At 42.0% G+C, this 22,688-nt stretch overlaps 1 protein-coding gene, 1 non-coding gene and 1 pseudogene across 3 annotated transcripts in view; 2 read left to right on the top strand and 1 right to left on the bottom strand.

Moving 5' to 3' along the window:
• LOC106800245 (protein mono-ADP-ribosyltransferase PARP9-like) overlaps window positions 1-618 on the bottom strand; it is a 68,975-nt pseudogene extending 68,357 nt beyond the window's left edge. The window contains exon 1 of the transcript XR_015554439.1: window positions 159-618. The product of XR_015554439.1 is annotated as a protein mono-ADP-ribosyltransferase PARP9-like (transcript). The remainder of the gene's footprint in view (window positions 1-158) is intronic.
• LOC147915137 (E3 ubiquitin-protein ligase DTX3L-like) lies at window positions 306-5,534 on the top strand. The gene is made up of 3 exons (XM_087440149.1): window positions 306-702; window positions 1,945-2,156; window positions 4,029-5,534. Exons 1-3 carry the CDS (start codon window positions 306-308, stop codon window positions 5,532-5,534), a joined length of 2,115 nt encoding a protein of 704 aa, XP_087296275.1.
• Window positions 5,535-18,858: 13,324 nt separating this feature from the next.
• On the top strand, window positions 18,859-18,964 carry LOC147915138 (U6 spliceosomal RNA). Its single transcript, XR_015554554.1, has one exon. It is a non-coding gene; the product is annotated as a U6 spliceosomal RNA (small nuclear RNA).
• Window positions 18,965-22,688: the final 3,724 nt, after the last annotated feature.

The raw sequence follows: 22,688 nt of genomic DNA on the forward strand, positions 1-22,688 counted from the left end.
CGAGAACAGGGAGGGATCTCCGGGAGAGCGAAACTGAAACTGGGCGGCCCGAGGCTGCGGGCCGGACGCACCCCTGCACCCCTGTACCCCTGCCCCAGACCCGGCCCAGCTGCGTCCCGCCGCCGCGCCGCCCGACGCCCAGAGCCATGGCCTCGAACCTCGGCCCGCCGTCCCCGCTGCCCGCGCGGGTGTCCGAGCCAGGCTCCCGGCTACACAGGAAGCTGGAAAGCGACTCCCAGGGCCGGCAGTTGGGCGGCGAGGTGTGCACGGTCCCGGCCTTGAGCCACCGCGCCCAGGGCACCGCCATGGCCTCGAACCTCGGCCCGCCGTCCCCGATCCTCGCGCGGGTGTCCGAGCCAGGCTCCCGGCTACACAGGAAGCTGGAAAGATACTTTCAGAGCCGTGAGTCAGGCGGCGGGGAGTGCACCGTGCGTCCCTTCGGCCACAGCGCCCAGGACACCTTCCTGGTGAAGTTCAGGGAAAGGGCAGGTGAGCTGCGGGCTGGGGCTGGGGCTGGAGGTGCAAAGGCTGTCCCTGGGGGCCCAGCCCCGCGGGGTTCCATGCAGACCGAGTGCAAGCTGTCCCAGGAGAGAGGGCGGGGGCAGTATGGCACGCTCTGTGGGGGACAGGACCCCGGGCTCCTGCTGCCAAGAGACGCAGCCCTACAGCAGGATAGAGCCCAGAAGTGCCCGGTCAGATCTGGTCAGATCTCCCCTTAGAGTTGACACCTTCCAGTATCCTAGTCCTGACTCGTACTTCTCAGCTCTCACAAGAACACCCTTCCCACCCCCATACACCTGTCAGCCCTTATCATTTCGGTATTCCACTTTTATGTTTTAAATAATCATTCCATTGATTTTTTTGTTTTTTTGGAGAATTACAAAAGTAATATATGCTCACTACAGAAAAGAGAGAAAAGAAGAAAACCAGCTGGAGATAAACAGTTGAACATTTTTGTGTATTTCCTCCCGGCCTTTTTCTATGAATGTCAGTAGACACATATGTTTATTTACAAAACTCTGAGTCTGGGCAGACTCAGTTTTGATGCCTGCTTTTTTCACTTAGCTTTGTTACCGAACCAGGTTTGTTTTTCTCGCCCCACAAAATGCCAGTCACCAAAATTTGAGGAGTTTGCCCCAGAGAAAGGGTTTATTCACAAGGCAGCGAAGGGAGAAGGGAAAACAAGTCTCAAATCTGCCTCCCCAAAAATGGGGATTAGGGACATTTATGGGATAAAGGGGCGGTGTGGTCTGAAGTGGGAATAAATGATTGGAGGTGAGCAGAAGTGAAGTAATCTATGATCTGCCCAAGCTAGTCAAGCATCGTGGCTCTTCATTGGATGGATGTCTACAAAATGGTGGTGTTAGCATGACCTGAGTGTGGATTTTTCAGCTCCTTGATGTCAGGGGGTTACCTACTGGTCATGGCACAAGCCCAGTGGATGAGTCGGTGGTCTTAATCCACCTGAACTGGACAAGGAGTCCACTCTCAGTTCCTGAAAAGCTTAAGCGCCTATTACCATGGTGACCCCAGAGTCAGCTATGTGATCTATAGGGTGGGCTTTAGTAATGCATTATCTAACTACTTTTGCAAACAGACAACTAACTGAGTGTAGTTAAAGCAAGTTGGCCCCCAGATTCAACTTTATATAATGAGTATTATTCCTTGTCATTGAAATGGAAAACTGGAGACGGTTTCAGAAACATGACTTTTAATGAGTGGACGATATTCCATTATCATTAAGCTTTCATTTCTACAGTCAAACTTAAGCTGCCCACTTTAGAATTTTGAATAGCTCCCTCACGTCCCTATTACCAACCACCAATCGGGGATGCGGGGAGCAGCCCTTACTGGGAGAGTGTGGGGCAGATGCATGAATAGGAGAATTATTTGAAACCTCTCCCATTTCTCTGTGTATGCTTGTATTTAATGTCTCCACTGAAGCTAAGGAGAGAGTACTGAAAAAAGGAGAGCACCAAACTGTGGTTGACAACAAACCTGTGACTATTTCCCTGGAACCTACTGAAAATCCCATAGAGAAGAATCCAAGACCCAGAGCATCTTCACTGACACAGTCACGAGAAGGGGTGAGATCTGGTGAGAAGCATCCAGATGAAGAACATATTCCTAATGCTGTGGATTCCTGTCTCCAAAAGGTGAGTATTGAAAGGAGTTGGGTATGTTCCTGCAACTTCCTCTCCCCTCACCATACCTTTCATTATTGGTCCAACAGCCATTTGCTGAGGACTTACTATGAGCCAGGCACTGGTTTTGGCATTGGGACACAGAGGTAAACACACAGACAAGGTCCCTGCTGGGGGCGGGAAGGTACATAGAAAGACAATAAGCAAATAAATAAATAAAACAATTTCAGAGAGTCATATGTGCTAAGAAGAAAACATATAACAGGGTTTGCCTTAGAGAGTGACCAGGCCAAGTAAAGGAAGGGGAAGAAGGAGGTGGTGCTACTTCAGACCAGAAGTCAGAGACATCTTTTCTGAGAAGGTGATGTTTGGCGTGAGACTTGAATGATGAGGAGGAGCCAGCCATGCAAAGAGTCATTTGACAAATCAATAGCAACTGCCTACCATGTGCTGCACTGTCACAGGAGCTGGGGACACAGCCAGGAACACAGCAGACCCTGCCCTAGAGGGCCTTACATTCTAGTGAGGGAAACAGACAATAACCGTAAACAGATCTGTACTAAATGTCTGCCAGTGATAAGTGCTAGGAAGAAGAATAAAGCAGGATAAATGACAGCAGTAGGACCGCTATTTTAAATAGGATATCAGAAAAACCTCTCCAATGAGGGGACATCTGAGTAGAGATGTGAGTGAAGTAAGGGAGCTGGCTAAGTGGCTTTCTGGGGGAAGAACGTTCTAGGCAGAGGAAGAACAAGTGGCAAGGGCACGAGGCAGGAGCTTACATCCTGAGCCCCAGGAGCTTCAAGGAGGGAGGCCAGTGTGGCTGGAGGGCAGTGAGCGAGGGACACAGTGATAGGAGAGGGACAGAGAGGGACCCAGAAGTCAGGTCTTTGGAGCAATGAAGGTGAGAACTTGGCTTTTGACTTAAATGTTGGGGAGTTTATCAGAGGGTTTGAGCCAGGGGAGTCAGGCCATCTGATTTACATTTCCCTTTAGAACCCGCCCTGACTGCTGTGTGGAGAACTGAGTGTAGGAAGGGGCTAGAGTGGACGGTCAGAGCCCAGTTAGGAGGGGTTGCAGGGGGCCAGCCTCAGGATGATAATGGCTGGGACTCTGGGTGGTCTTGAGGGAAGTGTGAGGAGCGGCTGGATTCAGGAAATATTTTGAAGGAAGATCTAGAGGAAGGATGTTTCATGCAGAGGAAAGAGCATGTGCAAAGGCCTTGACAGGGACAAAACATGAGCACTCTTGCTTTTATATTACGTTCAATTTACCTCTGTCCTTTTTAGCCGAATCTGGTGTGTCTGTCTTATATCTGAGTTTCGAAAGGCCAGGGTTTAGAGGGCCCAGCAACATTGCATGCAGTTAGGTGTTTAGTTTAAAAAAAAAAAGTAGTGTACAGTAAGAGAAAAAACAGGAACAGGGAAAAACATCCACCTCAGATTTATGGCTCCCTTCTAGGCTCAGGGACTGTCTTGTGAGAGACGCAGCAACTTGCCCAGAAAGTGGAAGTGCCTTCCCTCCACCCCATTATCCAAGGTCAGACAGGTTGTGGCAGCTCTAGAATCCACACTTCTGGTCCACGGAGCTTCTAAAAAATTTTAGTGCCCAGGCTCCGCATTTATATCGGGATCTCTGGAGGTGTGCCTGGCCTTGGCTTTTTTTCTTTGTTTTTAAACTCCTCAGGTGATTCTAACCTGCAGGCGGGGCCCAGAGCCTCTGAGCTGTAGCATGCTGCATCCTCTGCAAAAAGGATTTGAAAGAAGTCACCCTCTGCTAAGGGAAGACATAGTGTTTGTTTCTCTAGTCTCTAGACATTCTCCTGAGAGGAGACCGTAGGCCTGGATGTCTGAGAGAATTTATGTATTCCTTTTAAATTTTCAGATCTTCCTTACTGTCACAGCTGACCTGAACTGTAAGCTGTTCTCTAAAGAGCAGAGGGAACACATAACCACTCTCTGCCCCAATGTCAAAAGAATGGAAGGCCATGATGGAATTGAGAAGGTGTGTGGTGACTTCAGAGACATTGAAAAAATACATCACTTCTTCAGTAAGCAACTCCTGGAGAGTGAGCAGAAACAGGAATCTTCCCCTTTGACAACAGAGAGGGAGCCACTCCTGCAGCAGGACTGGAACAGCTGTGTTTCTCTTTCTGAACCAAAACCCAGGTCAGATGAGAAAAACAACCGTTTTGAAGTTCCCTTGCCTTTCTTTGAATACTTCAAATATACCTTTCCTGATAAAATAGACTCCATAGAGAGAAGATTTGGTGTAAAAATAAAAACTCAGGAGAGTTCTCCAAATATGATCTATTTAGACTTCACCTCAAGCCAATCAGATCACCTCGAAGCAGCTTGTGATTATTTTGCCAGTGAATTTCAGAGGACTGTAGGAACTCTGGGGCAGGAATGCCTTGCTTTTCCAGACAGTAAGCAGGCAAATAGAATCAAACAGGAATTGAATCACCAGTTTTCAAAGCTCTATATAAAGGAGAAAGGAGGAGAATTAACTCTCCTTGGGACCCAAGATGACATTGCAGCTGCCAGACATTTTCTTGCCTCCAAAATCTCTGCAAGCCTGGTCAAGGCACCTGTGAAAATAACGACTTCCGGGGGCACAATGAATGGAATTGACGTTGACACCACTCGCTATAAGCTTTTAGAAGCTGAATTACTCCAGGAAATATCAGAGATAGAAAAAAAGTACAATACTCAAAGTAAGGTTTTAGGAAAAAGTCAGAAAACCTGCATTCTATTTGAACCTAAGGATAAGGAGTTAGATCTGTCAGTGCATGCTTATGCCAGTTTCATCGATACCTATCAACACTTCTCATGTCAGCTGATGAGAGAAGTTTTTTCACTGAAAGCTTTGGGCAAGGAGAGAAAGCATTTACATGGCACCAAGTTTGCTGATGAATTTAGTAAAAAGCATCCACATGTAGGCTTTGTGCTAAGTCAAGAGTCGATGACTTTGATTGGGTTGCCAAATCACCTTGCAAAGGCAAAGCAGTATGTCTTAAAAATAGGGGGGATATCTCCTTTGGCTGGAGAGAAATGGAATGAGGATCATGAAACACCCATGGACATTGATAGTAATGATTCAGCTTCACCAACATTCCAACGCTCTGCCAGTTCTGGAGCATCAGGAGTGGACAAGGAAAAGGACACATGTGTCATCTGTATGGACATTATTAGCAACAAACAGGTGCTACCCAAGTGCAAGCACGAATTCTGTGGGCCTTGTATCAACAGAGCCATGTCATTTAAGCCAGAGTGTCCTGTGTGCCGGACTCCCTACAGTATCCAGAAAGGAAATCAGCCGGAAGGAACCATGGATGTCACTGTCATGAGAGAGTCACTTCCAGGTTATGAATCCTGTTTGCAACGCTGAATGTTAGTGCCAGGGATCCACTGGACAGATTCTTTAAAACCACTTGTGATGAAGTTAAAGGGCTTTTTCCTTCTGCAGGTATGGCTATCCAGACCCTAATTATCTGAAACGCATCAAACAGAGGCTGAAAGATAAAGGAATTGAGTAAGAAGACTGCTGGAAGGATGTCTTGAGCCAAGCTTTCAAAGGACACAGTTGAAGAAGCCGAGTAAATACCCATCTAAATCCTTATGTAGACACACCTTTTTAACATTTTCATCTCAAGAAGTGCTCTGTGTAACAGCAAGAATCTGCTAGTCTGTCATTTCTGGCGTGTTACTTTTTATGGAAGATAAAAGGCCCAAAGCTTTGTGTAATTTTGCTGCAGAGGGGTGGTGCCTCCTTCTTGTGTCACCATTGGCGGGGAGAGGGGGATGGAGTGCTGTGGATCTGAAATCATCTTCTATGTTCTTCACTAGAAATACTAGCTGAAAATTGATCCTCTTCTTATTACCATCTCTGGGTGGTCCTTTAGTTTTTTGTTTGTCCTTTAAGTCCCCTAAAAGTAAATCCTAGTGTGAATGGGGGAGAAAAGGCTTTCGTTATGGAAAATTAGAGACACGCGTTCCCCTCCCTCCCTCATGGCCAGAAAAGTGGCCAGGAGCAGTGATTGGACAACTTGGTAATAAATGGAACAAAGCTATTCTTTTTCATGGCACAGAGCCTGGTATACAGTTGGTGCTTAATAAACTGTTGCTGCATGACTCAGGTTGCTAATAACCCAGCTGATTTGGAAAACTGAGCTTCTTACCCCAGAGCACTGGGCCTCTGACCTCTGACCAGGCCTCTAACTGACAAGGCCTTGGTCCTTGCTCCCCGCTGGTCCTCGTAATCTGCCCTAGGGGTGCACTTGCCCTGCCATAGTAACGCTACACTGTAGTTCCTGAACATTTTTTTCCTCTGGATATTATTGTATTTTGGAGTATACCCTGCTTCCAGTTTTAATAGATAAGTAACCTTACTTTAATTTCTATAGACTATCATTTTCTCAGTAACTGTAGCCCCCACAGTAGTAGTTTTTCCATCCTTTTACTAAGTCCCACCAAGTCGTGTTTTGTCCCTTAGATCTTACTCCCTGATACTCTCTCTGGACAGAGAAAAGGCAAGAGTTGAGCCTCCTGTAAGTAACATAGGACATGTCAAACTTTACTTTTAAAAATTCTCAGAATGAGAGGAAAGTTATAGTAGCAAATTACCTGGTTATCCACATCCCAGCCTCTTTCCAAAAATGATGAACGAAATGTCTTTTTCTTTTCTTAAAGATATGCATAGACATACATATAAATTTTTGGTCAGACAGTAATAGCTACTATTTAATGAGTACTTATTTTGTCCGCTTTATAAGAGCTTTACGTCTGTGTGCTTGATGCTATCAGCATCCCCATTTTATAACTGAGACAACTGAGGCACAGAGAGGCTAATACCTTGGCAAGGGTGTCACATAGTTAATAAGTAGAAGTGCTGGGGTTTGAAGGCGAGAGTCTGGCTCCCAGGCTTCTGCACCCCAGAGCTTTACGGCCTCCTCCAGGGGGGCTTCTCCTCCAGGGAGCAGGCTGAGAAGTTCCCATTATTCTGGGCTTTTCTCAGAAATGGATTCCTGGGCGGTGCTCAAAGCAGATTTCCTCCGAAGAAGTCCTGTTTGAAGAACTTAAAAACCCGGCATCTTTTCCTTTGTCCAGAGTTGAGGAAGCTCAAGCTAAAATGATCCGTCTTTTTTATAAATCAGATTATACATTTAATTTTTGGTGATTCATTAAAGTCTTTACTGTTATGGTTGTTTTGTACCTACTGATCTTTTAGCTATATTTGCTTCAAAAAAACAAAAGTTTGGTTCCTGCTGAGTTCTGGATCCTTGATTGCAATGTGTGTGCATAGGTGAGCTTCATTACATAGGCATGATTGATCAAATCATTGGCCCTCGGTGATTGAACTCAATCTCCAGCCCCTCTTCCCTCCTGGGAGGCCAGGGGGTGGGACTGCAAGTTCCAACCCTCTAGTCACATGGTTGATTTTCCAGCCACCAGCCCCCTTCCTTGGGTGCTTTCCAAAAGTCACATCATTAACATAACAAAAAACATCTCCATCACTCTCAGCATTTAGGATATTCCAAGGATTTCAGTTGCTCTGGGTCAGACACAGGGATGAAGACCAAACATATATTAATCATAAATCACAACATCACAGATAGTATCAAAGCAGCCATTAGGAGAAAAAGCAAACCTTTCTTGGGCTTCCTTACACTTATCTTATGGTTGAGGACTGTTTCTCTTTCATTTCCACATGAGAGTTGGGCACTATTTCCTTTTCTATTGATCGGGTCTTAAGTCTGTAAAACACAGAGCCTTAGGCAACGATCAAGATGTTACCAGTTGGTTGGGGAGGTGCAAGCCCAGGTCAGTGAAGGTAAGGACAACAAAAAGAGAAGTGAGGCGAGTATGTGAGGCAATGCAACGCCTGAGTTATCACCCTGGCCACTGCTTCACCAAGAGCCTTGAAAAGACACAGCAGGTCACTCAGCAGCTTTATTTGCTTGGCGTATGAGTAGAAAAGGATGGCAGAAATCATTTCGTTTAACTGCTTTATTTTACAGAGAAGAAAACTCAGTTTTATTTCCTGGGAAAACAACAGACCATGTAAAATACATTCCATTTATACCACATTAAAATGTAGCCTTAGTGGCACCTTGGGCTTCTCCCTCTCCCGCATCCTGTATATCCATTGTCACCAGTCCTGCCTCTCTTCCACTTTGACTCTCACTGCCCAGTTCTTCATCTTCATAGTTCTCTCGCCAGAATGATCAAAATACCCCCTAAGGACTCTCTGTCTCCATCCCCCTTCCTCCTCCCGCCTCAAACTACCTTCTGAAAAAGCAGTTCTGACCTCATCACTCCTCTGATAATATGCCTTCAGTGACTCCCTGATGCCTAGAGCAGTGCTTCTCAAACTAGATCTTGTGTCAGCGTCCCTGGAGGGCTCAATAAAACGCAGATTACTAAGACCCACCCCTAGAGTTTCTGACCCAGTAGGTGTGAGGTTGGGCCCAAGAATCTGCGTTTCTAACAAGTTTCCAAGTGATGCTGATGCTAATGGTCTGGGACCATTGGCCTAGAAAATAAAGTTCAAACTCCACATCACGGCCATCAGTCCCTTCCTCCCCACCAAGCTCCTATGGTCTAGTCACACGAGACTACCAGCTCTTCCAAACCACAGTCTATACTTTTATTCTTCTGGCCTTTACTCTGCAATGTTCTCTCTCCCTGGATGTCCCTCCACCTCATTCTGCTCTTAGAAATCTCCTACTCATCATTCAAGGAGAATGTTGAGTATATGGGGCAAGGTACAAGGTACTGAGCAAGGGTTCAGTACATGACCCCTCCCTTGCCCCTCAGCCCAGCTGGTAGGGGAGGGTGGGGCTGCTTCACCATTTCTTACTGATTTCTCTTAACCCTTTGCCCACACCTATGTAGGTAATTCCTTTATGAACTTCTCTTCAATTACCCATTTTGAGTATACCATCTATATCCTGCCAGGACCTTTCATGACACACCAGGTAAAGGTGTATTTGTCTGTTTTTTGTGTCCTTCCCCTTCCTTCCACCCTCACCCCAGAGAGAAGGGATCTGTGTCTAATTCATCTTTATAATCTCAATGCATTGCCAGCCATATCAAGGGCCTTCAATACAAGTTGGTTAAATTAAATAATGTCTTGTCAGGCTAGACCTGATTCCAGCCCTGTCCTAGGAGGCATGAAAAGGCCTCAGTGTATTTTTCTGAAGATGTGTAGGTAGGGAAAGTGGGGTGGAGTGGGAAAGGGATGCCCAATGGAAAGGGGAGCTAATATTGATACATATATTTTTAATATGCCAGGCACTCTACAGACTTTATGTGATTTAATCCTCATGATAATATGGTGAAGTAGTTATGGCTATGCCCATTGTACAAATGCAATTGACTGAAGTTATACAACCGATGAACTGCAGAGCCCAGGATTTTGACCCACAGTTTGTCTGACAGCAACGTTTCTCTCAGAAGGGAGCCATAATCCTGCGGCAGCTGTTTGCTACCTCAAGACTGAATCCTGTCGTCGAAGCAGTTCATAGAAAAGAAAGCAAAAGAAAATCTAGGCACAAACCTGTAGAGTGGAGCGGTCTGGCAGTGGGGGCAGAGGTGCGGAGCTGAGGATGGCTGCGCGCCCCCTGCCCCTACTAGTCTGAGAGCCCTGGAGCCCTGGGGCCCCGACCCCCGAAGAAGTCAGCAGCGAGTTGCAGGTGGACCTCCAGAGCCCGAAGAGATCGGGAGGCCGGGAGCGTGAAGTCCGCCCGCTGCCTGGCGCTCTTCCTCCAGCAGGATGGTGAGCGGCGCCAGGGGCGGGGTGAGGAGGGGCGGCAGGAGGCCCTCCCGGAGCCGGGCGCACGTGCGACGCTGCAGCTGGGGCGGCCCGGGGACCCCACGTCCCTCCGACCGCGTTCTTCTCGGGAGGCGCTTACCACCCTGGTTGTCCCGGAAGGGAGAAGAGTGCCAGGCGTCTTTGTTCACAGGACTTTTGGGCTCTTTCCCCTCACATTCTAAAAGTTGCTTGTAAATTAGGGAGAGTAGTCCTTTATCTGCGATACGTGTTATGAATGTTTCCTCTCAGTTTGTCATTTGCCTTTTGAGTTTGCTTATGGTGGCTTTTTTTTCCCCCACACAAAGGTTTTTTATTTTTATGTAGTAAAATTTACCCATCTTATTTTATTGCATCTGGACTATCTGGACTTCTAGTCACATTTTAAGAGCTTTCCCCTTTACCCAGGTTATAGTCGCCCGTACTTTTTTCTTTCTTTTTTTTTTTTTTTTTTTTGGTAATGCTTTATTTTTTTACAGTTAGGTCTCTGATACATTTGGAGTTTATTCTTGTGTTTCGTCTGAGGAATGGATCTAATTTTATCTTTTTTTCCAAATAGGTATCCACATTTTTATCTCTGTAATACTTAATACATTCCAAAGCCATTTACTAAGATTATCACTGCCTCAGTAACTTGAGATACCACCTTTGTCAAATACTAGATTTTTGTATGTAGTTGGCTATTTCTGGAACTTCTGTTCTATTCCATTGACCTGTTTGTTCATCTGTTTTAGAGGGGCTTTGTCATTTGTTTTCATGTCAGGGCTAGTCCGCCTACAAAACTCTTCCTTCTCAATTGTTTTCCTAGCCATTCTTGTGTGCCTATCTTTCCTTATGAACTCTGGGATTGACTTCTGATTTATGATGCGTGTCAAAAAAAAAGCTCATGGGGATTTTTATTGGAATTGCATTAAACTTATAAATTAAATTACGGAGAGCTGACGTCTTGAGATGATGTTGAGATGTTCTAACCAAGAACAAAGAATGCCGTTTCATTTGTTCAAGTGTGCTTAGAGTATTTATAGTTTTCTTACATAGAACATTTCTTGTTAAGTTTGTTTCTAAATATTTTATCATTTTTCTTGCTATTGTAAATGAGGTTTTCTTATTCACTAAATCTTCTAGCTAATTATTTGTGCATATGAATGCTATTGACTTTTCCTTTCATTTTTAAAATTAAAGTATAACTTACATACAGCAAATCCAAACATCTCTGTGTACAGTTCTGTGAGCTTTGACAAATGTATACAACTGTGTAACAACCATGGGATATAAAGATATAAAAGAGTTTCATCCCCCACCAAAATTCCCACTAGTCCCTCTGTGATCAACCTCTTCACTCAAGGTGAGCCCCTGTCCAACACTGGGCAGATTTTGGTCCCTGTAGTTCCAGAATCTCATAGGTGGAACCACACAGTACAAAGTCTTTGAGCCTTGCTTCTTTCACTTAGCATAATGTGGTTGAGAGTCAGCCGTGTAGTTGCAGGTGTTACTAATTTGCTATTGCTTTCTAATTTAATTCCATAGTGGTTAGAGAACATATTTTGTATTATTTGAATTCTTTTAAATTTATATATTGAGATTTGTTTTCTGGACAGAATTGTTTTAATATCCTTGTCTACTAATTCTATCATCAGTGTCATTTCTGAGTTAATTTCAATTTATTTATTTTTTTCCATGTTATGCATCATATATTGCTGCTTTGATAATCTTTGCAGCATGATGATGTTGAGATGTGCTAACCCTCTTGGCATGCCTGAAAATCTTTGATTGGATGCCAGACATATGAATTGCACCTTATTGAGTCCTGGATATTCTTGTACTTTAAAAAATATTTTTGAGATTTTATCTGGGTCTCAGTTAAGTTACTTGAACACAATTTGATGCTTTTGAGGCTTACTTTTAAGCTTTGTTAGGCAGGAGCAGAGTAGCCTTTACTCTACAGCTAATTTTTCTACCACTGAGGCAAAACACTTCTGAACACTTTACCCTATACCATTAGAATTATGAGGTTTTCTACTGTTGAGAGTAGATCTCAGTGCTGTTGAGAACAGGCACTTTTTCTAGCCCTTTTGGAGCTGAAGACACCCGGGAGATCCTCTGTAGACCTCTGGAGCTCCTTCTGCATCTCTCTCCTCTCCGATATTCTGACTTGCAATTGCTAGTCATTTTGGCCTCCTCAGAGTCCCAAGTCTGTCTCCTCAACTCGGTGAGGCTACCAGGCTTCTCCTGGGTTTCTCTTTCTGCACGATGCCTTGGAACCTCTCTCCATGTGGTAAGCCTGGAAGGGAGCCGTTGTAGAGCTCACGTCATCTGATCACTGTGCCACATTGCCTGTTTCCAAACATCTGAAAAACCATTGCTTCATGTCTTTTATCCGGTTTTTTAATTGTTTAAGGTGGGATAGTAAATAGATTACTCCATATTGGTCTAAACAGAAGTCCTAGAGCTATCTATCTTCATGTGCTCATTTTGTATCTTGCTACCAGCTGAATTTTTTTAGTGTTTGATTTTTATTATTTAATTTAGGGTTTTCCAGGTAGACATCATGTCACCTTCAGATGAAGATAGTTTTATTTCATCTTTTCCTGTTCTATGCTCTTATTTTTTGTCAAATATAACTGCATTAGTTAGTATCTTCAGACCAATGTTAAAAGTGTTGTAGGTAGTCACCATACTTGTCTTGTTCCGGACCTTAATGGGAATGCCTGCAGGGTTTCCCTAAGTAAGATGCTGACTTTAGGATTGAGGTATGTGTATTTTAGTATGTTATGGAAATATATCCATCTATTTCTATTTTTTCAAGAAATTTTGTTAGGAATGTGTGTTAATTTTGTCCAATGCTCTTTCAGCATCTCTGGAGATACCACCATATTATTTTTCTCGGACCTATTAATAGAATGAATTATATTAATAGATTTTCTAATGTTGGCCTATCCTTGATTCACTTGATTTTCATGTAACTCATATTCTAGTGCGTTAAACACTGATATTCCTAAAGCTTCCTTTGGCGTGCTGAATTCAACTTTTCATAAATCATCTGATGGGAGACTATTTTGATTTGTCATATGGAAGCAATAACCTGCCATCTCCTGTTCCATTGCTGGAACTTCAGACAATTTACTGCCCTGGCTAAGGAAAAGGCCCTGTGTTCCATTATATTAATTTATCAAACTACATTTCTTGAGTATCTGCTATGTTGTAGATATCTTTTTATTTTTATTACTGTTTTAGTATTTTATGTGAATCCATTTAAATTGCTGTCTGTAGATCTATTTTGCTTCATTAGTTGAAATTTTTTCACCTTAGTGCAACTAATGAAATAAATATAGACCTTTTATTCTACTACTTTTGCAATGTTTGAAGTTGACATTTCTAACCCATCAGGGGTTAATATTATTGTGGTTAGGTGTTGATTATAAGGTATGAATTGATATCTAATTTTATTCATAATGAAGACCAACTTTCCCAACAATATTTATTAACTTGTGATTCATGTCTCCACTCCCTTAGTCCACTTACTATTTCATATGATAAACTTTTTGATAGATTAAGGCTTATTCCTGGTATTTCCATTGTACTTCTTGTCGTATTATCTATTCTTAATTTAGAACTATTTGGTTTTATAATTATTAAAGATACATTTTTCAAAAAATAGACTTTATTTTTTAGACCAGTTTTAGGTTCAGAGCAAAGTTGAGCAGAGGACACAGAGTTCCCATATACCCCCCCACACACAATTGTAGCTCTATTGATTTATGTCAGTGGATGAGCACCATCATTTCATGTCATGTTTGTTGCTTTTTTCCCCCTGTGATTTGGTGAGTAAATCTGACTCTACAAAGTATGATGTTTAACTTTACATAATCATGTAGCCAAAGAGTTTTTATTTTCTTTGTTTTTTTTTCAATAAAGCATTGAGTGAAATCTATTTTCTTCCGAAGTATTTAGAACATCAGAAAGGAATACAGAGGCCAAAACATTTCAAATCTCAAATCAAATATAAAAACTAACATCTCAAGTGTTTCTATCTCCCTAAAAATTGCGAAGTCAGAGGACCTCAGAACAAAAGTAATTTTCAGAAGAGTGGATAGAATGGATGAGATGGAAATGGATGAAATAGATGAATTTTTTGGTTGCATTTCACAATATCCAAGACACTATGACTGAGAACGTGCTATCTTGGCATGTAGAGTCAATTAGTGTCCTGTCAGAAGCCAATAGTGACTTCAGGGTGGAAGTAATACCCAATACTAAAGTTGCTGTCATCACGTTTCTCAAAAATATTGGTAAGACAGACAATAGCTTTTAACCCTTCATTTGCAAATTGTGGTTGTATCCTACTTTGAGATTCTAGGCATCCCTCAAAGGGTCTTCTTTAAAAGTTGTGCTCTTTCTAACTTGCAGTAAGAGAATTGTGAGGGAATATATGTGTTATTACTCCTGGTGCTGCTAATAGCTAACATTTATTAAATGCTTGCTCTATGTCAAGTACTGTGCTAAGTTTTTACTTACTTTATCTCATAACTTATAGCACCATGGCATAGGTACTACTATCATCTCCATTTTACAGATGGAGAAATCTAGGCTTAGAGAAGATTAAATGACTTGCTTACAGTCACACAGCTAATAAGTATTTGAGTCAGAATTCCAAATTAGGCATTCTGATTTCTGAGTGTATTTTCTTAACCACAGTGTATGTAAATTTCCAGTGAGTTTTAATAGTTCTGGGACTTTACTTTTATGATAATGACACGTCCAAATACAGACCAAGATATGGTGGAGTTAGTAGAGGGAACGAAGTGAAATTAGATTTAGGAAAGAATATTGTATTACAATCATTATGACCATTATCAGCTTACAAAGTGGCCACACATACTTGATTTCATTTGGAGAGGTAACTGTTGATCCATGTTCCCAAAATGATCTCAAATGGAGGTCACTGTTAAAGACAGCTGTGCACTCAGGGTAGGCAATGTAGGATAGGTGGAAGTTGACACTTAAAATCTACCTTTACGTAGAAATTTAGCATATAAATTTTACTTCTTAGTTGTAGCCTCTAAATCAAATTACTTTTTAAAATCTGCTTTCTTCTAATATGAAATGAAGTTACAGTACCAATAAACTGGTTTTTATTTGTAGGTGTCAGGACATTCATTAATGTTTGTGACAGACACCACAAAGTTCAGCCACTTCAGATTTTTCCAAGACTTCTGGAACTGACAAGAACCAATAGGGTTGAAAATCTGCCACCTCATGTTGATAATAATTACATAACAATTGTCTTTGGAAACCCCCAAAATGGAGGAGAAGGGGTAACCAATGTCCAGTATTTCCCAGAGGAGAGTTCAGCCCAAGTTGAGTTTTCTGACTACAAAGCTTATTAATTTCCCTTATTTCTTGCTGTTTAAGGTTTTTATTAACCATTTCATGCATGAGTGACGTTAGATTAGGGGTCACACAGGTGATAAGGAAATCCATTAAAGCCACCACATTCTCACTGGAATATGCTGCGAATTAACTCAAGGCTTTGAACAGGTCTCTGTGGAGATCTAGCTAAAAGAATTCCTATTTAAGCAGTAATGGAAAACTTCCTTTGACCCCCAATTTCCCTGTAGCTACTGCTTCATTTCTTTGCTTCCCTTTGCAACAAAATTTCTCAATCGAGTTTGTCATTATTCATCCCCATTTCCTCTCCTCTCATTCTTTCTTAAATCCATTCCAGACAGAATTTTACCCCCACCATTCCACCAAAACTGCTCTTGTCAAGGTCTCCAGTGACCTCCATGTTGCTAAATTCAATAACCACTTTTCACTCCTCATTTTACTTGATCTCTTAGCAGCATTTGATTCAATTGATAGCTCCCTCCTCCTGGATGCAATTTCTTCACTTGCTGCTAGGATCCCACACTTTAGGTTCTTTTCCTACCTTGCCTGTGGCTGTTCATTCTCATTCTTCTTTCCTCATTCACCTTATTTCCCTTAATTCTTAATGTAGGACTCAGTTGTTTTCTCCTCTTTATCTACATTCAGTTCCTTGGAGATCTAATGACTTTAAATACTGTCTGTGTACCCATGACTCCCAAGTCTATCCCCAGTCAAGAGTCTCTCATGAACTCCAATGTCTATACTCACTGCCTAGTAGACTTCTTCACCTGGTTGTCTAAAAGCATATGACACAAACATAACATGTCCAAAATAAAATTCCCCGTCCTCCTCACCCCACCCCACCAACCTGCATTATCCGCAGGCTTTCCCATCTCAGTTGATAGCAACCCCATTGCCCTAGCTGCTTAAGCCAAAACCTGGGAGTCATCTGGACTCCTGTCTTTCTCTCATATCCTATATCCAGTCCTTTAGGAAATCCCGTTCACTCTACCTTCAAGAGGTATTCAGAATCTGATCATTTCTCAAAGTGCATATTGGGAATTTAGAAAATTGAATAAGCAATTTTAAAGACAGCGACAATGTCCTGAGGATTTATGCCACAAAGTAGTATATATTTTGGATAATATGACCAAATAAATATCATTTTTTAATCGTCATACTTCACCTGCACATCCCCTCCCAACTGTGATCCTTAAGAAGAAGTGGTGAAACCAAACAGTATCCCTGAAACTATAGGTGGAGATAGAAGACTAGAGGGGAAGCTGAGTGAAGTCAGGAGGAGAGAAGCAGATATTAGGCTCTTCCTCACATAGCTTCAGTGGAAACAAGCCAGGCAGGAAAGCCAAAAATTGAGGCTATCTAGTAAGAAAAGGAGCTTAACTTTCAGCAGTGGTTTAAGAAGCTAATAGTCTTAGCACTAGACTGAAATAATATCTGATTCTTAACATAGCAATGAATTGATAGCACTGGACATTTTTAATTGGTGCTTTGTGAGAAAGCAAATGTTTAGGACTGATATCCCTCACTTAGCAGGCTTCTACATTTAAAACTGTATAATTCTTAGGACTAATACCAACCTCCCAAACTTGTAGAATCTGAAGGCCCCATCTCTCTCACATACTTGTCACCTAATCCTTAATGCTACTGTTGACATCTGGAGAGTCTTTTTTTAAAAAAAGAAAAACAGTTTGACATTGTTATACTCTAGTAAGTGGCTAATGTTTAAGCACATTCAGTGTTTCCAGAGATAACATGTGCATGTTGGGTCGGCTCAGAGCCTCAGGCTGCACTCCAGCAATTAGTGAACCAACGAAACCATTAGGGGAGGCAGAGTGATATAAAGAACAGTGCAGCATTTTATAAATTTTTTTAACCACCACGTATCATAAAAATATATACATGTTATATCCCACCCCATACCTTATATGAAAACGAAAGAGTTTGTTGCAATTTGGGAAAAAATGTTTTGTTGCAGTGTGTGCATTTCTCGTTAAGGAACTGATGCACTCTATTTTCTATTCTACTCCAACATATGTATGTATATTTATAATTTTTTGTGAAGACTCTTAAAATTCATATCCCTGACATAGTGGTTAGAGGTTGGCTTTCAGCAATGACTTTGCCACAAAGGATTAGGGGCTAGGGGTTTTATTCTTATCCCCACAATCTGCATCAGCTTGCCTCTTCAAGTCATCGCAAAGAAGCATACAATCTGTAGTAGTTTTCTGTTGCTGCACACCAAATGACCCCAAAACTTAGTGGCTTTACATTTGTTATTGTATACTTTTGTGGGTCAGGAATTTGGGAGCAGCTTAGCTGGGTGATTCTGGCTCAGGATCTCTCATGAGGTTGCTCTCAAGGTTTTGGTTGAGGCTGTGTCATCAGAAGGCTTGACAGGGACTGGAGAGTCTGCTTCTAAGCTCACTCGCATGGCTGCTGCCAGAGACCTCAGTTCCTTGCTATGAGGGCCCCTCCACAGGGCTGTTCATAACATGGCAGCTGACTTTCCCCAGGTGAGTTATCTGAGGAGGGGAAGGGAGGGAAGCTGTAGTGCCTTTTGTAACTCAGCCTCAGAGGTGACATAGCATCACTTCTGCCATCTTCTGTTGGTCACACAGACCAACCTTGATACAATCTGGAAGGAGACTATAAGAAGGCATGGTTACCAGGAGGTAGGGATCATTTGGCACCATCTTATGCAGTCAAGAAAATATAACTTCAAGACAAGCTCCCTTCATCACCCACTCCTTCTAGCTGGATTGTCACACCTAAGCCCTCTATATAGAAATTCTAGAGCACCACTGGCCTTTAGAGTCCCAAAGGTCTATATTCAAAATCTTCTGGAATATACTAGCTGGATAGCAATGGCGAAGTTACTTTCTGATTCTCTGTTTCCTCATTTAAAAAGTGAAGATAAAACCTATCTCACAGGGTCATCGTGAAGATTAAATTAAATGGGATAATATTTGTAAAATATCTGACATATAACAGGTATTCAATAAATAAAACTGTTACAATTATTCAATTAAGAAAAAATGGGAAACAAGTTACTAATTTGATAAGAAATAATAGATATGAATTGTGTTTTAGATAGCTATATGTCTTAGCAGATTCAGGGATAAAGTGCCATTATTAAATGTGTAAATAGTTCAATGTCCTTCATTCTGATATTGTTGTCCCCTCTGACATAAGAGTACTGCAATAAACTATTTCTACTGGGTAAAATGTATTTGAAAATAGGCTAATGAATTCAAGTAAGAAAAATATGCCCCCCTCACCACCACCACCACCATAAAAAGCAAAACAGTTACCTTAGCAGTAAAATCAGACACTAAGTGATGGTCCGTCTTCTGCTTGCCTGGGAACTCACTGTCTCATTGACCCATTCCACCTTAGGACAGTCCTAATTATTTTTAAAAATTTGACATTGTATTAAACTCAAATATGTTTATCTATTTGTCCTTGTTCTTCCTTTTAGAGTTGTAGAGATAAATCCTTTATGAGATAGCCCTCAGTGCTTGCTTGGGCAGCACATATACTAACATTGGAATGACACAGGGAAGATTAGCTGGCGCCTGCATAATGACAGCATGCACATTCGTGAAGCGTTCCGTATTTTTATCACAAGAAAAAAAACTTTGTAACTATGTGTGGTGATGGATGTTATCTAGACTTATTGTGGTGATCACTTCACAATATATACAAATATTGAATCATTATGTTGTACACCTGAAACTAATATAATGTTATTTTTCAATTATACCTCAATAAAAAAAAGAAGAATCAAAAATAATTGGAGAGTAAAAAGATAATGAAGGAGTTACAGAAACAGCATGTAATTGCCAAGATCCCAAGGAATGCCAAAAGGCCCATGGACATTCAGTTAATCACACAGATCTTTACCTCAACAAAACCACAAAAAGGTGCCCCTGCTGGTTTAACAATACCGTCTCATGTTTTGGATCTTCAAAGATCACCAGGTTGATGATTACCACATCTATAACAAAATCTGAAGATAAAAGTGATTTTTACCTTGGAAGAACTGAGCCAGCTCTGTAGGAGATTTATAGTTAAATAATACTTATACCAAGATCAAACTTGCCCCAACCCAACCGGATATCTGTCCCATAAGCATTGACTGATCAGGAACAGGGGTCAGAAAACCTTTAGCCTATGGACCAAATCCAGCCCCTCATCTGTTTTTGTAAATAAAATTTTATTGGAACACACACACACTCACACACACACACACACACACGAGATAGACCTTTAGATATTTGAGGGTGACTCTTATGTCCTCCTCCCTCATCCCACCCCACCCATTGTCTCTACTTCTGCAAGTTAAATATACTCAGTTCCTTTTCTTTTTTCTTTTTTTTTTTAAATTTTTTCTTTATTGCAGTAACATTGGTTTATAACATTGTAAAAATTTCAGGTGTTCATCATTATACTTCTATTTCTGCATAGATTACATCATGTTCACCACCAAAATACTAATTACAACCCATCACCACACACATGTACCGAATTATCCCTTTCACCCTCCTCCCTCCCCCCTTCCCCTCTGGTAACCACCAATCCAATCTCTGTCCCTATGTGTTTGTTTATTGTTGTTATTATCTACTATTTAATGAAGGAAATCGTACGGTATTTGTCCTTCTCCCTCTGACTTATTTCACTTTTCTATATCCTCATGTGACATGCTTTCGAGTCCTTTCACATCAGTTTCCCTCTTCTGAACATGTCTAGTTTTCATAATCCTTTTGCGAAGTTTGGCACCTTGAACTAAATGCAATAGCCCAGGTGTTCCCTGTTTTTACCAGTGAAAAGTAGAATAGGGCTATTATTCATCAAACACACCTGCGTTACTATGTTTCTGTAATGATAGCCCCAAATCACATTATTACCTTTTTTTAGTGATTGGACTTTATTCTTAAAGCCATTTTAGGTTTACAGAAAAATTGAGCAGGAAGTCAGGGGAATTCTCATATGTGCCCTGCCCCTGAAACAGTTTTCCCTAATATTAACATCTTGCATTAGTGTGGTACATTTGTTACAATTGATGAAAAATATGGATATATTATTATTAACTACAGTGCATTACACTAGAATTCATCCTTGTTGTATGGTTCTATGGGTTTTGACAGATACATAATGTCATGTGTCCACAATTACAGTTTCATACAGAGTAATTTCAGTGCCCTAGAAATCCCCTGTGCTCCACCTGTTCATCCCTCCCTACATCCTCCAAACCCCTGGCAACCACTGATCTTTCTTCTGTCTCCATAGTTTAGCCTTTTCCAGCATCTCAGAGCTGGAATCACACAATATGTAGCCTTTCAGACTGACTCCTTCACTTAGCAATATGTGTTTAAGTTTCCTCCATGTCTTTTCACGGCTTGATAGCTCATTTCTTTGTATCTCTGAATAATATTCTATTTTATGGAAGTACCACAGTTTATTTATCCATTCACTATTGACTGACATCTTGGTTGCTTCTAAGTTGACAATTATGAATAAAGCTATATTGCTGCTGTGGCCGGCCCCCTGGCTTAGCAGTTAAGTGCACGCGCTCCGCTACTGGCGGCCCGGGTTCTGATCCCAGGCGCGCACCAACGCACCACTTGTCTGGCCATGCTGAGGCCACGTCCCACATACGGCAACTAGCAGGATGTGCACCTACCGCATACAACTATCCACTGGGGCTTTGGGGAGGAAAAAAAAAAGGAGGAGAATCAGCAATAGATGTTAGCTCAGGGCCGGTCTTCCTCACAAAAAAAAAAAAAAAGCTAGATTGCTGCTATTAACATTCATGTGCAGGTTGTATGTGGACATAAGCTTTCAGTTCATTTGGGTAAATACCAAGGAGCACACATGCTGGGTCCTATGGTAAGAGCATATCTAGTTCTGTGAGAAACCGCCAAACTGTCTTCCGAAGTGGCAGTACCATTCCGCATTCCCACCAGCAAGGAGTGAGAGCTCCTGCTGCTCCACATCCTCGCCAGCGCTGGTGACCTTCTTTTCCTTGAACACAGCTACATCACTGTTGCTTTATACTGAGCTGACTGCCAACCAAAACCCCTTAGGTGCTTTTACACGACAGTTGCTAAGCCACATTCTCTTTCTCCCAAACCTGTGCAGTTTTTCTTTGCACTGCCGTTAGTGCTCTTCCTTTCCTTTGGTGCCTCTCCCAGATGCCCTGGGGTCTCTTGTATTTATTAGGTGCACTCCTGATCCAACCGCTGTATGTATTGCTGTTGAGGACGCACATTTACAACCTTCTCCAGAGGATTGCCTTTGGGAGACTGAAGGTCTGGAGCCTGGAGGTTCCTAGCAGCTCACATTCATCTCCCAACCAGGATGGCCCATAGACGGTAACTAACTGGTATGAAGGTGCAAGAGCCCAGCTCCCTTGCCTCAGGGTTGGGACAACACTGTGATACAATTTATCTACCCCAGGGCTCCTTGCAGGGTCAGGCAGAAGCCAGGCTTAACCTAAAACCACGTTCTCTATCTTCATCTCACCTCCTGCAGGTTTCTCCTGAGGGCGCAACTTTAATAACTCACTTGCACGTGAATCCCCATCTCAGGCTCTGCTTCTAGGGAATCTGACCTAATTTTATGACTTCTTTTGATTACAGCACACACTTGTATTTAATATTTTTGACTATTGTGGCTATTCCTTTTTATATAATAATGGTATTGGCTATACTTCTAATAGGTTATTTTGAATTGCTCATGCATTATTGCTTGTATTTATTGAATCTCTAAGGGCTGGATTGTTTTAGCAAGAAAAATAGCCTCTCCAATATTATAATGGATGTCAATGGGAAAATCAGATTAATTTTACAAAACTTCACTGCAATGTAAAGAAGAATGGAATATATCTATTCCGTTAGATGGGGATTAGCTCCATTGCATTCATGAACGTCACATCTTTCATTGAGCTGCTTGACAGTGGCACCATTTTAGGTACCACTGTACCTAAATATAGACTCTGTATTTCAGAGTCTCAGTATCGGGATTTCTTTTTGTGCCAAAGATTTTGTTTGAATGATATCTCACTTTCATTTCTTATTTTTTAGTGGTGGACACCTACTTGGCCAAAAAGCTTGTCTTAATGAAAGGCCCATCTCTCTATTTCCATATTATGTGTCTTTGGGCACAGCCTTGTATGGAAAGGAGAAGCCCCTGAGAAAGTTGCCAGCACCATTCCTGGTGGTCCTGAATCCTCTCATATGAAAGATCTTGCAGAGAAGCATCACCTAATTGGAATGATAAATTATGAGAGGGGAAGGTGTCACTGTGAGGTAACATGGCCCCAAGTCAGCTGTAAGGGGCTGC

The sequence above is a fragment of the Ceratotherium simum genome, chromosome 15, assembly GCF_057802395.1.
Source record: "Ceratotherium simum simum isolate JZ-2026a chromosome 15, ASM5780239v1, whole genome shotgun sequence".
Lineage (NCBI taxonomy): Eukaryota > Metazoa > Chordata > Mammalia > Perissodactyla > Rhinocerotidae > Ceratotherium > Ceratotherium simum.